The sequence below is a fragment of the Mesocricetus auratus genome, unplaced genomic scaffold (assembly GCF_017639785.1).
Source record: "Mesocricetus auratus isolate SY011 unplaced genomic scaffold, BCM_Maur_2.0 Super-Scaffold_100013, whole genome shotgun sequence".
Classification (NCBI taxonomy): domain Eukaryota; kingdom Metazoa; phylum Chordata; class Mammalia; order Rodentia; family Cricetidae; genus Mesocricetus; species Mesocricetus auratus.
Genome location: NW_024429196.1, coordinates 80,703,642 through 80,716,174, shown reverse-complemented (window position 1 = coordinate 80,716,174; position 12,533 = coordinate 80,703,642). Strand labels below are relative to the sequence as shown.

The window sequence follows — 12,533 nt, the reverse complement described above, 5'->3', positions numbered from 1 at the left end:
TATGCTGTCACAGCATGCTATCGATCAAACACCCAAGTGCGTGAATCACTGTGACCAGTTCCTATCAAATGAGCTAAGTGTCCCATTTGTCCACGTTTGTGATGCTAGGAATAGGACCACGGGCCTCGTGCATGCAGCTGGAGATTCCTAGGGCACACCTCAGCCCGGGTAAGTTGTTTTTAAATGTAGACACGTAGGTTTGTCTTGGTGGATGTTTGTTTGGTTTGGAGAAAGGCTCTTAGCATGTAGCCCAGGCTTGCCTCGAACTCAGAATCCTGCTTATGAGTCAGAGGTGTTGGGAGTACAGGTGTGTGCTACCATGCCCAACAAAGCTGGACTTATTACTCAACATGTTTAACAAGATTTGACTTTAGGCACAAGCTAAAACATGTTTTTCTTCCTTTTATGTTTTCTGGGTAGCGGGAACTGAACTCCAGGCCATCCTTGTCCGTGCTAAGAAATTAGCTGGTGTAGTCCTAATGCTCTGATCAGGCTGTCTGTTCACTGTGCCGCCTGCAGTGAGGGCTGAAGGCAGCTTAATGAGCACGCGTGCACTGAGGCCACTTTTAACTCAGTGAGGGAACCCTGGAGGAAATCATTTGGCTTCCCTCTTAAGCCTCTTACATACCTATCTTGGCACGATTAGGAAAGGATAACCTGGGAGACCAAGAAGAAGCTCAACCGAAGACCCAGGATACCACCTTCCCAGGGTCCCAGATTATGAGGATTGCCAATTTCAATGTGCACCACAATTAATCTTGCAATATGCTAGAGGAACAGCAAGACAATTCTCCAACAGTCTCATATAGAACTCATTTTGCCCCAAAGAGATCACCATAAAACCCTACAGACAGCACACGTATACCATCTGCACGTTGACATTTCCCACAATTAAAATTAATTCCTCGCTACTTCTTCTTTAACACGAGCGTAAGAAAGGAGTGTGCCTGCCTTTCACACAGTACACGCTGAAACTACGCAAATGTCTAGCTGTTCTTGTTTTGTACTGAAAATCTATCTGGCGTGCAGTGAAACGACAGGTGACAGCCACAGTCCTGAATCTGCAACAGTTTTATGAACTGTTAAAATGCAACCTATTTTAATTCCCTTATTGCTTATAAAGTGACAGTATTCCCTTGGCTTTGCCAAATTTGCTTAGTGCCCATGCGTGCATATATACACAACCGTGGTTGGAACTTCTGTCTAGGGGACAGCTCAACTGAGACAGGACACCCAGTGCTCTCAGGGACCTTGATCAAAGCACAGCTTTGATCAAAAGTACTTACTGAAGCCTTGGCGCTTCAGAAAGAAGCCTACATTTGTACCATGAACCCCGACTCTGTTTGGAAACATATAAGCACATGCATATGTATGTGTGTGTACATGCAAAGGTGAGGCCTTCCCCCCCACGTATACACACACTCATGCACACGCGTGTTCATTCATTTCACAAGCGCAACGGTGGGAAGACTGGCTAGGCAGGAAGTGTTTGCTAACATCCCATCTTCTGTCAGCCCAGGAAACTACTCAACAGCCACACAGCTCAAAATGGCACTGCCCCCAAGAAAGCAAGTGCCTGTGAGCGACAGTCGTCCTCAGCTCTGACAAGATAATACTAAAGACAGGGAGAGAGCACGGCGGCAGCCGGTGGGAATCTGGGGAATCCCAGCCCTTTACAGGTACCTTGTTTGAGATGTCCAGATTGCAGCTGGCTTCACAGAGGGCCACCACGATAGGTGCGCTTCCATCTTTGCAGGCAACGTGCAGGGGCGTGTTGCCATGCCTGTCTTGGAAATCCACAAAACACCCATGGCCGAGGAGGGTCTTGATGACCTCCATCTGACAGCGCCTCACAGCAAGATGAAGGGCGATGTGTCCATCCTGGAACCAAGTCCAAGCCCGTGAGTGTTCTATCTTAGGCCCTCAGCCCCATCTCACCCCCTGTGTGTGTGCGCGCATGTGTGCACAGCTTAGCTGGAAACAGCATGGCTACTTCAAACACCCAAGAACTTCAAAGTCATTGCCTGGACTATGGGAGGAGGAAGGGTGGGCTTTATCCATTTCACTCTGCATAACTGAAGCCTTGAGCTGAACACCTGCTGATTCACTTAGGCTCAGGCAGCAGATGAGACAGAAAGGCTATACCTCTGTCTCAGAATCGTAAGCTATTGGTATGCCAATTGCCCATGGGGAACAGATTTTGAAAACACTGCTAAATTCCCAAGCAGAGACACTACTACTTTAGCTTGCATCAGAAAAAGAGAGAGAGAGAGAGAGAGAGAGAGAGAGAGAGAGAGAGAGAATGCACAAGGAACAAGGAGAAATAATATCCCCCAGGGCTGTTGAATGCTCAGAAAGCAGAACCTGGCCTGGGAATTAATAGCGTCCTGTAAAGCACCCCTGGGTAACAGAGGTGCTGAGGGCTGTGGGCAAGCAGCACTTTGGTCCCATCTCTTTTGTGTCTGCATGGGTTTCTCCACTCAGCACTCTTGGCATTGGGGCTTCTGAACATCTAGAGGAAGCACGAGCTCCATCTACTAGGTTCCAGTAGAAAATAACCCAGCCCAACCTCAAACAACCAAAATAAGTCTCTGGATGTTACTAGAAAGTCTCCTGGGGACACTGCTGCCTCCACCTGGGAACCACACACCATCCAGAGGCAACACTCCACAAAGGGCGGTTGCTACATGAACTACAAGACACCCCACCCCCCATTCAGCAACTGTTACTGTTTCAGTTTAAGCACAAGTTCAAATAGATTGTGAGGAACTTGCTTAGGTAAGAAGGGAACAGCCGCTCTAGAAGTGAAATTGTAAAACAAATAAGAGCTGTTAATTGCCTTTTGACAAAAGGGAGGGTGGCAAAATAAACACCCGTTTTCCATGCATGTCTAAAAACCGACAATACAGTGCCATTGTTTCACCTCCGAAAATTAAAAAGATTAAAACGGCAGCCAAGCTGGCTTGCTTAAGTCATAAACTTAGTTGCAAACAAAAGAAAGAAGACTCTATAACATTCCAGAAACTTTGGAACCAAGGAAAGGAAATCGCCACACACTGGGTTCAAGTAGGCAAGTGTCTCGGTCCCTCCAGCCCACCGGGTCACCTCACAGCGAGTGCCAAGCATTCCCCCTACAACCACCACCACCAAAAGCACCTTGTCGGAGGCATTCAAGTCGGCTCCGTGTCCAACCAGACACTCCACGATGTCGTGGTAGCCCCTGGCAGAAGCTGTGAGCAGTGGGGTCTCTCCTTCCCGGTTCTTGATGTTCACATTGCAGCCAACTTCGCAGAGGGCTTTGGCCACAGAGTAATAGCCGTGCCAGGCAGCACAGTGCAAGGGGGTTTCTTCTTCCTGGTCAAGGGCATGGGTGCAGAGGAAGAATATGCAGATGGCATCCAAGTCAGAGATTGCAACCAAATGCAGAAAAAAAATTAATCTGAAATAAGGACACCAGCGGGAGCCTCTGCCATTAAGGAGGCAGAGCCAGTGCTCTCCCTGGTCAACCTGTCCCCTCGAGAGGAGTGCTATGTGAACTTTGCTTCCTTAGCATATTACGGAAAGCACTACTGGGGCCCCATGAGGGCTGGCTCAGGCTCCTGAAAAGGCAAAACCTTGATGTGGGAGGACTCAGAATCAGCAAAGTCGCCTGTCTTTGTCTCTCTGAGACTATTACTGGCAGGAATAGACTCCTATGAGCAAGAATTCTTCTGGCAACATCTGTGCTTTGATTCCTGCCAGGTATGGAGCACAGGCTATCATGAAGACCTTCCTGTGACCACTCAAGGAAGCAATGGGTCTGACAGCTGGGGGGGGAGGGGCGTTTGCACCTCCACCAGCATTATCAAACACACATCTGTCAACAAGGTCCCCTGAGAAACTAGTGCCTACAAATAGACATGCTAAACCCAGACTGCGTAGGCTTCAATCCCTGGTCCCACCACAGACTGTATGCTTTCCCTCATCTGTAAAAACAAGGGTGCTGGTAACAGGCTGTCCAGGGGATTAAACGGGTGAATGAAGATGCTGGAAGGAAAGCCGGTTTGCAGGGTGCTGTCTGAGGGACCTGTGCTCTGCAATGGATAAGACACCCAAGTCGAGAGGCCTCCATGAGTCTCCCTGGGTCACCCGCCTGCTGCACATAGAGGCCAGGGGGCAGGGAATCGAGTGCATTTGCTCCCAGGACCCTACCTTGTCCTGGAAATCAGGGTGAGAGCCAAAGCTGCAGAGAAGCTGAACCACATCTGCATGGCCATACCGGGCTGCCACATGAAGGGCCGTTTCCCCAGACTGCAAGAGAAATGGACCCACCATCTGAAGACCAGAATTCAAAGCCACTCCACGGGAGACCCAGAGCACCCCCTTCACACCTTCCTTTGGAGGCGTTTCACACCCCTCCCTCAAGCCAGTTGCTCCCCCAGAGACTAAGGACAGGATGTAGGCAGTCAGTGTTGTGCATTCACACCTGGTTCACCTTGTTACTGAAAACAAGACAAGTGAGACTACATTCCCCGTTACCATGACTGCCACGTTTTACCTCCTTTACAAAGAAGCTGCTTCTAGCTGCTGAGGTTGAAACTAACACCACACCCTGCCCTGCTGCTCTTGAACACCGTGCGTGCACGCACAAACCCCTTCAAGGTGAAGTCTGTCGTTCTGCAATTACTTAGATGCGCAGTTTTGTTTATTAACAAATTTCTCCTTTTGTTGCCTTACCTGTGCTCAGAAACTTACGCCTTACATGCAGCAGACAGAGATTTAAGGGAGCACCACAATTTGCTTACAGTACACTTCTGTGGATAACAAATACAACTCCCGAGGCTTTGCCCGTGTCTGTGCCTGCCACTGTCAAACTAAGCCAACTACGGGAAAGCACGTTTTATTGTCAACTGGCAGGAAAACCGCAGTGATGAATTTATGCGCTGCTGTCCAGATCTTAATCATCCCCCTCGAAGACCCTGAGAGATGGAACTTTAGGGGGTGGGTGGGAGGAGAGGCTGACGGAAGTTAGGTTGCAATGGAGGAGACACTGAGTGAAGGTCTGTGTATGTGCTTCTCTTATTGGCTGATGAATAAAATACTAGTTGGCCAGTAGAGGCAGGAAAGTAGTCGGGGCTAGGAGACGAGGAGGATTCTGGGAAGAGAGGCACAGGGCACGTGGGGAGACAGCATGTAGCTGCCAAAGGAGTAACAGGTCTGGGCATTCTCCAGTAAACCACGACTGCATGGAAATACATAGATTTATAGAAATGGGTTAATAATGAAGACAGGGCTAGCCAATAAGAAGCCCTAGCCATCGGCCAACAGTTTATGATTAATATAGATGGGGGCAAGGCAGCTGTGGAACCTGGCAGGAAAGAAACTCCAGTAACAATTGAGGGTGTCTCTGTCTCCTTCTTTCCTGCCTGGCTTCCATGAGTTGAACAACCCTAAATCTTTTGGTTCCCCACAAACCCGGCAACGGTTAGAAACATCGTATGAGGAAACCCACAGCCAAAATAAACAAAACCTTCAACTTTAAATTCCCTGTTGGAGGATTTGGTCTTCAATCTTTATCTCTGGGTTCTGGTGCACCAGGCAGGCCCTAACACTCAATGCGCACCTGGCGCAAGGCCTTACCTTGTCTTTAACATCCAAAGGGCATTTGTTCTCATTGAGAAATTTCAAAGTATCCACGTGGCCATGCCGGGAAGCCCAGTAGATGGCATTGGATCCTCCCTGCGGGGAAACCAGTGTAGAGTCACATCTGGAACTCCTGGATGACTGGGCTTCAAGGCTTTGATAACTGTACTACATTAGCTCAGTGGGGAGTTGAAAGAGGTTTTCTGTATCACCTTTGCAACTTTTCTTATTAAATACATCTAAGTGTTTCAGTGTAAACACAAAACTTTTTTTTTCTTTTTTCAAAGACTTCACATCAACCTCTAGCTAGAATTCCTAACACTCTCCTTGGTATCTGCAGGGAACTGATTATGATCTAAGCCTCCATACAGGTACAAGAAATAATAATAATAATAATAATAATAATAATCATGGGTATTCAAGACACGCCTATAAAATGATGTAGCTTTCAGAGTCTACATATCCTCCCATGCACCCCAAATCACCTCTAACCTACTCAGAACACCCGAAGCAACTGAAATACCATGGGAACATTTGCTTGCTTCATCATCTAGAAAATAATGTGAAGAGACACATTCTGGATTTTTTTTCTACAAGCACTCTTAGTCTGCATTTGATTGGATCAGGGATTGAACTCATAGATTCTCAGGGACAAATCAAGAGTCTTTGTGGCAGTTGATGACATCTGCATTTACAATGTTGTTTACACCGGGACATGTGTCCCCATCGGATGCCTGATAAACATGCAGCCTAATGAATTTCGATTAGATTAACTACACAATGAAAACCTTTCCAAGTATGACTTGTAACACTGTTGAGGAGGCACAAGAAAGAAGTGAAGCCGACAGGCGGAAAATGCATGCACCTCTCCCCAGGGTGTGTGTGTCAGCTTGCACAAGGCTCTCTATGCAGCCTGCACCTGTCTCCAGGGTGTGTTAGCGCACAAGGCTTTCTATGCAGTGTGCAACTCTCCCCAGGGTGTGTCAGCTTGCACAAGGCTCTCTATGCAGCCCGCACCCTTTCCTAGTGTATGCATGAGAGCCTGCACCAGGCTCTATGCAGCTCATTTTTATAGGACGTCACAAATGTAGACACGCTCTCCCGCTCGCTGTTCCTATGGTTAGGAAGACATTTTGGAATACATGAAGTGAATTTGTTTCTAATGACACAGAATTATGACCTTATCCTGGACATCGATCCTTGAGCCTCGTTTGATAAGTAACTGCAGCATCTGTATATTCCCACAGCCGGCAGCAATCAGTAACGGAGGTGTCCCATGCTGGAAGAGAGGAGGAAACTACTCTGTTTTTCAGGCTTGGTTAGGGAAGGGAAAGCCTATGCTGACATGGGTATCCTCTCCCTGCTGTGTCCATACCCTCCCCCCTATCTGAGGACAGGAAGGGAAGACACTGGGAGAAAGACAAGAATCACCTCCTCTTTCAGTTTTATACTCAAGGATGGTGCCACTATGTGTAAAACAGACAGGATTTCAGGAGCGCAGGTACAACTGGGGCGTGAAGAGAGGCCCTCAACGCAAAACGTCCTTATTTGCAACTCAAAACCGCCTCAGACAGAAAGGAATTTCCCCCACAGAATGGATGTCCCCCCAGCGGAATGGAGTCTCCTTTTGCAAGATGGGGTTGGAGAAGTAGCAGGGGTCTCCCCGCACTTGGATGCACAGCCCGGGGGGGGGGGGGGCAGCCCTCTGGCAGCCCTGCAGAGGAGAGTCAGACCTTGTTGGGCTGGTTCACGTCGTAGCTGGACAAGGAGCCCAGGAGGTGCTGCAGGCCTGGGACATTGTCGTCGTTGATGGCGTGGATGATGGCTTTCATCACGAAGGAGTCTTCCTCGTCCTGAGAGAGACAGGAGGATGGAAAGAGCTGCACACTGGCCGGCACCCCTACCGGCACAGTCAATGAGCCCCGGCTTGCTTGCCATAGGGGCATTATAAGGGAAGAATGCCACTTATTCCCCCTGATCCACAGTCACCAAGGGAGCTGGGAGGTGACCCTTTCAATGCTGCCGACTATTGCCACTTACTACTCAACCGAGCCTGATGGCACGCGCATTGGTGCATTGTAACCGAGGGCAAATTGTGTTTAAGGTTCAGATTATGAGCAAGGATGCTGACTAATGACCCTCTCTGTTCATCTTAGGAATCTGTCAAAACAAGGTTACCCAGAAAGCACTGTGTAGAGGTACCTCTGTGACAAGACCTCTCCTGCTGGATGACAAAGAAGAAAAACCATAGAACTAAGGAAAGCCAAGGTTTGTTTACAGAAGACAGTCTCATTTGCTAAATTTTCCAATTACAGAATTATCTTTTCTTCCTTCCTTCCTTCTCTCCTTTTTTGTCATTTAAATGTCTTCTTTCTCTATGTCTAAAATGGGAAGGTAAAATCCTCTGATGCTCAATAAAAGTGTGTAAGTGTGTGTGTACATGTGTGTGTGCCTATGTGCACGTGTGTGTATGATGTATTGTGTGCCCACATGCATGCATACATCCTATGGTCCCCTGGTCAACAGAAGACTGCCTACAGCACCCCACAGTAAGAATACAGCCTACAGCATCTGCAGTCAGCAGAAGACAGAGCTGGTAGAGATCTCCTCTCCTAGGGCTCCTACCCTAGCTTTCCACTGTGACGCTGGATTATTAGAAATGCTGAGCTTCAGTCACCCCCACAGTCATTTTTCCCTTGGCTCCACCAACACCTTCACATCCTTCCAAAGTGGTCTTCGTTCCCAGCCTTTAATAACTTCATTCTCTCTGGCTTTCCTTCACTTGTGTGTGTGTGTGTGTGTGTGTGTGTGCGTGTGCATGTGTGTGCGCATGTGTTTGCGTGTGTGTGTGCATGTCTTTTTCTCCTTTTACTCTACAGCTGTAGACTACAGCTGAAGCATTAGTGCAGAGAGTAGCGTCAGGAGAAAAGAAGAGCTAGTGTCTGCTACCATGTGATCATTGCCCTAGGAGTCCCTAGCTCTGCCCAGGAAACACCAACTATTGGGTTACAGGCCAGGGTGGTTCCCACAGAATCACTGTGTCTGCTTTTCCTGGAGTCCCCTTCACGTTCAGTGAACAAAGCCCCATTGTTTGCCTGGCTGGAGAAAGTCTCATTGAAGTGAGAGGTGTCTAGGCTGTATCTGAAGAGCTCATCGGTGATTAGGTTTCAATTTGGACATGGAGAAAATTGTGGTGCCATTCTCAAGGGCTTTGGATGGTCCAGACAAAGTCAATAAACCAAGTGTATGTGGCCTTCTGGTCTACCAAGAGACAGTCACTACTGTGCTTCCCTTGGTGTCGGTGGAGGAAGGAAGTGAGGGCTGTCTGTCTTTTTGTGTCATTATGACTCTGCATTCTCCCACTGGTGGTAATCAGAGCTCTTTCTTTCATTCATGAGAATTAGCGTAACCTTTTTCTTCTCCCACTAGTTATCCTCTCTTTCGTGTGTGTGTGTGTGTGTGTGTGTGTGTGTGTGTGTGTGAGAGAGAGAGAGATGTGTGTGTGTGATGTGTGTGTGTGATGTGTGTGTGTGTGATGTGTGTGTGCACTCACACATGCGTGCTTGTCTGTGTATCAGTATGGGGGTATGTGTCTGTGTTTGCTGTGTGCCTGTGTACATAAGTGTTTACGGCAGGAGTAGTGTTGGAAATAGTAGGGATGGCAGCTAAGACAATGCCAAGTAAACCGAACCAAAACAAAGAGGAAAAGCAGGTCAGGGCACAGAGTCGGCCCACCTCAGGACTAAGTATGAGTCTGACATTTCCATGATGTGGGGTTTTGGACACTGATGGACACACAGAACAATGTAAACAATCTAAACCGTGCTGAAAGAAGCTGGCCAAGGCAAACAGGGTTGCTTACCAGGGTATCATCGCTTCTGGCAACGCTCATGTTACTTCTGGACAAAAACGACCTGGATAATCTTTGGCACAGTGATATCAAGCGAACAGATTGCTGAAAACAAAATAAGCATAGAAAGTCAAGGGGTAGAGGAAAGAGAACTTAGGAATAAAACACTGAGAACATGTTCACTGCCAACAGGCCTCTGGGTGGGGTGGGCACTCCATGGCAGGCTAGACTATTTGCTTGGGGAAGTATTCTAAAGATCATGAGCGAAGACAGCAAGACAGAGAGGCTCCTATGCTTTCACTATGGCCTGCAGAAGTGGCTGCCTCAGACTCATGTCTTTCTCTGTGCCTTGGTTTCTAAACCCCAACAAAACACTTGCAGAGTCTTCCTGGGTCAGGCAGGGGATGCAAAGAGCCTTACTCTGCGTTCTCTGGGCCCAAGCCAGCTAAAGGAATACACGGGGCTCTCAACAGGTTCAGGTGGGAGACCAATACACCAGTCTGCAGTATAACCTCCTCCATATTCTCAAAGGCTGAAGCCCCAGGGAAATGAAGAGACAGCAGGGAGGGAAAGAAGAGGGAAGGGGGAGGAAAAGAGGAAGAAGAGGAGAGAGACTGAGACATAAGCTCTAGCCTTGTTGACAGTCTAGCCATAACTTAATGGGTATAAATCTGAGGAGCACAGCTGGACCAGCCAGAGAAAGGGGGTGGGGCTTGTTCTCTCCTAGTTTGACCTAATCTTGGAAACAGGAAGCCATGCCATAACCTTCTGATGCTTGAATTTTGATGCCCAAGCCAGCACCCCACCAAGGCCACAGGGGAGCCACCACAGTGCCAAGGAGAAGCCATACTGCCAGGGCTTGTTCCCAATCCGGGGTCCCCCTGCAAACCCACAAGGAGGAAGGTGGGTTCCTGATACAAGCTCCAGGCCTTGCTGCTCACCAGGAAGAACCGGTTGATTTAGAATGTGGTTTGTTACAGTTGGAAAAGTGTTCCCTGTAACTTTATGGTATTGATTTAAAAAATTTGCCTTGGGGATGATATGAGAAAAGAGCATGAAAAAAATCTCGTTTCAAAGAATAGTAAGAAATATAGTTTGTGCTTGTCTTTGAAAGTAAGCAAAAACAACACCAAAGATTACAGAGTGGACTTTGTCAAATGAATGTGTTTACCGATTTCCAATATGAGAAGACATGAGCCCTTGACCAGACCAGACAGAAAAAAAAAAATAGAATTCAATGCCTCCGCATCAAAGAGTATCTTACTTTCCATTTTTTCCGAGCTGCAAACTTCTTGAATTTCTCCATGTTTACTGCTGAGGCTTTTCTACTAAGTGCTTGTTGTGTATCCTTAGGCTAAAATGAAAATTCAAGAAAAAAAAAAGAATATTGAAAGCTAATTATTACAGAAATGGTGACACTGTCTTAAGATCCCTTATTACTCTACAAGGCTTACGCACTCACTATCCTAAAACAGCCTAAGGAGTGGAGAATAATAACATTCAGGATCCAGGAGCCAGGCTGCAATGCAGCTCAGCAGCTGGAGAGTCTCCCTAGCCTTCACGAAGCTCTGGATGTAACCCATCCTCCATCCCCAGCACCACAAAAACCAGGCAGGGTGCTGCATGCCTGCAGTCTCAGCACTCAGAGGTGGAGGCAGAGGGTCAGAGGTTCAAGGTCATCCTTGGCCACATCCAAGATTGAAGCTAGCCTGGCACACTTGAGACCCTCTCAAAAAAAACAAAAGCATCTAGGAAGAACTAGACTCGGCCAGCTACGTCGTCATGACTGAGTATTATGCATAATACTCGGAACGTGCATCAGGAACAGAAGGTGGGCTTGTAACCAACTCAGTTAACGGTTTTCTACAACGACAGTTTCGGAAAGCCAAGATCCATGGGGAGGCCATTGTGTGGCAGGGTTGAATTTAAGTCTTCCTTACTATGTGATTTCAAGTTTGGAGAGACCCCCAGAGGTCTGCACATTTGGCCCAGCCTAACACAGCACTTAGACAAGTTCACTGCATCTTGTTCAGTGGATGCTCTTAGGCACAGGCTCGACCCCAAGTGGGAGAGGGAGACCCGAGGCCTCCTGCCATGCCCACTGATGGAGGCCCACGGGTTTGTTTTCAACTATTAGACACCGTTATTACTGATCGGATCTTAAATGTTGCCCATGCCTCTTATTCTAAAGGCTTAGTGGCCAGCTAAGTGTGCAACTACTGGGCAGGAGAGAAACTGCTGGGCTGGAGGCTAGTCAAAAGAAGGTTAAGTCCTTGTAGGAACATACCGGAACCATTGCCCCTTCATCCCCATCCTGCCTGGGTTACCCTGTTAAACCAGCTACACTGTTCTGCCACATTCTCTCTGCCATAATGCACACACAGTCTTGCTGGAGGCCACAATGCCAGGGCCCACCGAACACAGACTGAAAACTCTACAACTGACCCAAGCCCACCGTTTGTTCTTTAAGGGCCTTTTCCCCGGTATCCTGCCCCAATGACAGCCAGCTACATATTCGTCAACCTCGGCTTCTTTTATTTCAGGCTGAAGCTAATTCAGTTTTGCTTGCTCAAGCGACAATAGGGCAGCAACGTGAAAGTGTCATGTGTCAGGGTCAAGGCTCCAAAGGGGGGGGGCGCAGCGTATGGAAGGAGGGTGTGGTGTCTACAGACCTTCAGATTGTTCAAAAGATTCAGAGATTCAAAACATCTATAATGATAGAAAACAACCCAGTCTTTAAAAGGCTGCTCATACTGTAACCCCGCAGGTTACGCCAAACCTGTGGCCGCTCAATAAGCGTGACTCCTTCTTGCCCTTGGCAGCTCCTTTTCTCCCTCCGCAGTCCCTAGGATGTAGCGCAGTCTACCACTCTGTCTTAATATGGCACCAGTGGCCGGCTAATACTCCAGGGTGACCCGCAGGTGCTCACAGCAATCACTGAGAAACGGTTAGAACCCCCAGTGCGAGAAGCAACTCACCTTGATCCAGGGGTGCTGCAAACTGTCCTGGATTGTCATCCTCTTCCTTTGGGGGAAAGAAGAAGGAGGAAGGAAAAAAATTC

General features: G+C 48.0%; 1 protein-coding gene across 1 annotated transcript in view; it reads right to left on the bottom strand.

The window, feature by feature from the left end:
* Positions 1-12,533, bottom strand: part of Dapk1 (death associated protein kinase 1) — a 147,996-nt gene that overhangs the window by 34,273 nt on the left and 101,190 nt on the right. The window contains 9 exon segments of the mRNA XM_005078422.4: positions 1,684-1,881; positions 3,157-3,354; positions 4,192-4,290; positions 5,620-5,718; positions 6,803-6,901; positions 7,356-7,475; positions 9,485-9,577; positions 10,737-10,826; positions 12,451-12,496. Of these exon segments, the coding sequence (XP_005078479.1) occupies positions 1,684-1,881; positions 3,157-3,354; positions 4,192-4,290; positions 5,620-5,718; positions 6,803-6,901; positions 7,356-7,475; positions 9,485-9,577; positions 10,737-10,826; positions 12,451-12,496 (1,042 nt within the window).